General features: G+C 32.1%; 1 protein-coding gene across 1 annotated transcript in view; it reads right to left on the bottom strand.

Annotated features, from left to right (window-relative positions):
* Positions 1-4,292, bottom strand: part of LOC107598856 (alpha-ketoglutarate-dependent dioxygenase alkB homolog 3-like) — a 9,692-nt gene extending 5,400 nt beyond the window's left edge. Inside the window, exons 1-6 of the mRNA XM_016290304.1 lie at positions 4,219-4,292; positions 3,732-3,824; positions 2,232-2,305; positions 2,111-2,145; positions 1,970-2,017; positions 1,783-1,889 (exon numbers count right to left, since the gene is read on the bottom strand). Of these exons, the coding sequence (XP_016145790.1) occupies positions 1,783-1,889; positions 1,970-2,017; positions 2,111-2,145; positions 2,232-2,305; positions 3,732-3,807 (340 nt within the window). The 5' untranslated portion in view covers positions 3,808-3,824; positions 4,219-4,292. The remainder of the gene's footprint in view (positions 1-1,782; positions 1,890-1,969; positions 2,018-2,110; positions 2,146-2,231; positions 2,306-3,731; positions 3,825-4,218) is intronic.

Here is a 4,292-nt window from a genome sequence, read left to right on the forward strand (position 1 = left end):
TGGTTATAAAAACTGAAACAGAAGCGAAACAAGTAATAGGAAAGACAAGAAATAAAAAGCGATATTTATCCGTTGCCGGTGTGCCTGCCCGGTGGAGTCACATGGTAGAGTCGATGGTCTTTACACTCTTCGGTCTTCACACAAGAAAGGCCGTCACGCGATGGCTGACGCAGTAAACTAAGTTTTTTTATACTCGTCTAACAAAATACTACATTAATTCAGCTGAACACACTTTCCTTATTTTCTCCACAACAAATGGCCAAGCAAGCGCAGACACTGACAAGATACGCGATACAGAACGAGACCAAACGCGATATCAGTACGTCTCCACACAGTAAACAAAACAAGCCTTTCCTAGCAATGACAACTGTACTAAACACTAATGAGACAAGTAAATACACTTACTATCACTCGTTTTTAAACCGCAATGGTTAAAAATGTGTGCAAACGATACATTTTCGTGACCACTGGCATCGCAAATTGACATGATGAGTGCATAATATGACATAGTCCAAAATCTCTACTGGTTGTCAAATTTCTACCGGTTAATCGTGTCGTGTATATCGTATGGAAGAGTATTAGGGCCAAGCAATAATAAAAAAAATAAAACCATCTCGAGATTAAAGTCATTACATTTTGAGAAAAAAAAGTCGTTTTTATTTTCGGTTTTCTCACATTAGCACCAAGGCTCAACATATGCTCATATACTACTGGAAAATAATATTTTTGCTGCTTGTTCAATTTACGTCTTTAAAATAAGCAACTTAATTTCATTGTTTTCTCCACTTATATAAGTTTACTTCATTCGTGTCGGGACTGTTGCAAAAAAATTTTGTGTGGTAAAGTTATTTGAAAAATAAGTAAAAAAAATAACAAACAATTTAGTAAATTTTACTTGAGCACTACACCCCATGTTATGATGCTTTTTTAACCTTATAAAGCCTACTGTATCATATTTGATATTTGAACATGATTAAATTACTGAAAAAAAACATGCAGAACACAATCTACTTCATCTGACTGATAGTTTATACCTTTTCCATCAAGTAAAAGGCCTTTTAGTGTAATTGTAATAATGCCTCCCTTCAGTTTGTGGTTCACATGTCATTTTGCTGTGAAATCTCTACTAATTTTTATGAAGTAAACATAAGAATAACTTTTATATTGTTAGGAATATTTCAAGACAAACCCATACTAGTCTAAAGCAACTTTTACTTGATTATCCATACATTATCTTTTAGAAAATTCTTGTTAAAATGTTTATATCAAATATGATACATCAGGCACTTGAGAAACGTCAGCTCTCAATCATAATTGTATTGCATTGTGCCCCCATATTGAAAACTATAGAGCTTTGATCATAGAACTGAGCATTTAAATATCATCTTACTAAGACATATTAGTGGAAGATACTGAGTGACAACTGATATTTATATGATATTTTATGTAAGTAGTCTGTTATAGTGTTATAAAGATCCCATTGATTTACATAACAAGCCATCAAAATTTAATCAGATGTTTTTGGTCATATAAATATATAAATATCAGCAACTGCACTGAATTGTGTATTATAAGACTAATATATCAAATATGATACAAAACATAAAACACACTAAAAAATTATATGATATATATATATATATATATATATATATATCATTTGTATGATTATTATTTTCTATGTCAGGCTAAGGGTTAATCTCAGACATAATCTCCAGTCCACTAAGAGGTTAAAACACTACTTCGTCCCCTCAATTTACAGTAACTCAACATGCAACCTACCCATCATCCTATAATTAGTCTTTTGTGACCATGGCAGTTCAGCGAGCAGCTTGCTAAACACCCAGTCAGCCTCCTCCTGCTGTAGAAATCCCGGTATGAGTCTCAGTCTGGATGAAAAAACAGTAAACAATTACTTTAATGCAGGAAATTTTTTATTTTAGGCCACTTTCAATCGGGGTGTTCTTACCTGGACACTCCAGTAGGCCCTTGACTAATCTGAAAGTCAGCGGCATTTCTGAGAAAGAGAAGAAAACAACACACTGGATATACACGGTGTGTCAATCAACAGGTTTTATTGCTTGAAAGTGCCCCGGACTGAGTCACTCACTCGATCACTTTCTCCGCAGGAATCTCTCTGATGGGCTAAAAAAAAAAAAAATAGGATAAATCGAAGACCAAAAAAAACACAAAAAAACCCCAGCATATAATAGCAACAAAATGGTGCTTACATCAGCTGGCTGATGGAACTCAAATGATCGTGGTCCATATTTCCATGAACCTGACACTGACTGGACATCTTGAGCTGAAACATTAAATGCAAATACTCTTAATTTAATGAGCCACTAGGAATTCACACTAATCACTGTAACAAAATTAAGAGAAGCAGAAAACAACACACTGGTACACTGTACTACACCTATATTGCTTGTTTTCCCCTGAAGTCTATTTATAAGAATAATATAATAATAAAAAGGCATGTAATTTAGTTTTATATGACCTTTGAAACTGTCTCTGAGACTTATTATTTAATAAGTGAATTAAACACACTGTTTTTGCTAATTGTACCTTTGAGATATCTATATGTCAGTTACCTCTTTATGATGATTATACTGGGTATTGGCATAGTTATTCCAGGGTTCTTTTGAACAACGAATTTCTATGACTTTCATGACTGTGCAATCTTTTTTTTTCTAAAATAATTTAAACAATCGTTTAATTTAAATAGAAAATAAATTATTTAATGAAGTTTCCAATCCTTTTTAAGATTTTATGAATTTACATGACTTTTCAACTATCTCGTTACTGCACAAAGATGTTTGAAAATCATTGAATAATTTAAAATAACAATTCTGAAAAATAATAGTAATAACGTCCTTTAAATGGGAAAGCATTTATTTGATAGTTTCTATAACTTTTAAGTCGTTCATTACTTCTACTATTAAAATTATTTAAATATTTACAGTAAAAATCATAAAAATAAAACCATTTATTTAGTCATTCCATGACTTTTTGTTTTCCAGAATTGAAGTGATTTTCATGACTTTTGCACATTATTTTCTATGACTGTAAAAACAATGTTATTCAGGTCAGGACTAAGTTGTGGAATCTTAAACAGATGTTAATATGTAAACATATGACAACAAAAGTATTATTATTATGATTTAATTATTTATTTGTTTTGTGACATCTTTAACGTTTGCAGTAGAAGTGTTTTAATAGTAAAATTCTTGTACAGTTGGCATACCGGTTGGCTGTTGTGGCTTGTGAAGAGGTTGCCTTTTATCACTCATCAAAGCTCAAAACCTATCTGACAAGACAAAACATATTATGTCAGTGGCCTTTAACACCTTAGGACAAAACATTTTTTATTTTTTTATGTTTTACAAATGACTACAGAAGGAATTTGCTGCCATCTTCAGGTAATTTTTAGTATATCACGCAGTAAAGGATAGCACTCATATTTCATGGAATATGACTAACGTTATGGGTCAGTTTCTAAAACCAATATTTCCAAAAGTGTATATGAGCACAGAGAACCATATTATAAAATGCATAATTATATTTGATGTAAATAGACTTATGACATCTAGTATAAACAGATGTTAATATGTAAACATATGACAACAAAAGTATTATTATTATGATTTAATTATTTATTTGTTTTGTGACATCTTTAACGTTTGCAGTAGAAGTGTTTTAATAGTAAAATTCTTGTACAGTTGGCATACCGGTTGGCTGTTGTGGCTTGTGAAGAGGTTTGGCCCAGGAGCCCTGGACTCTCGCTCGCTGCCTTTTATCACTCATCAAAGCTCAAAACCTATCTGACAAGACAAAACATATTATGTCAGTGGCCTTTAACACCTTAGGACAAAACATTTTTTATTTTTTTTATGTTTTACAAATGACTACAGAAAGAATTTGCTGCCATCTTCAGGTAATTTTTAGTATATCACGCAGTAAAGGATAGCACTCATATTTCATGGAATATGACTAACGTTATGGGTCAGTTTCTAAAACCAATATTTCCAAAAGTGTATATGAGCACAGAGAACCATATTATAAAATGCATAATTATATTTGATGTAAATAGACTTATGACATCTAGTATACAATTTGCACACTTCCCAGACTGAGACTCAGTTTTTACGTTTTCAGTCAAGTTTTAATAACCTGACAGCGTTGTCACAAAAAATTTGCAGCTTAAACAATACTTACACACATTAGTTTCGAGGCGATTTATCTCATTGAGCAAAGCGTTGAACATTTGTGTAACAGAAACACAATCAGTT

Source organism: Sinocyclocheilus grahami, unplaced genomic scaffold, assembly GCF_001515645.1.
Source record: "Sinocyclocheilus grahami isolate Dianchi unplaced genomic scaffold, SAMN03320097.WGS_v1.1 scaffold257.1, whole genome shotgun sequence".
NCBI lineage: Eukaryota > Metazoa > Chordata > Actinopteri > Cypriniformes > Cyprinidae > Sinocyclocheilus > Sinocyclocheilus grahami.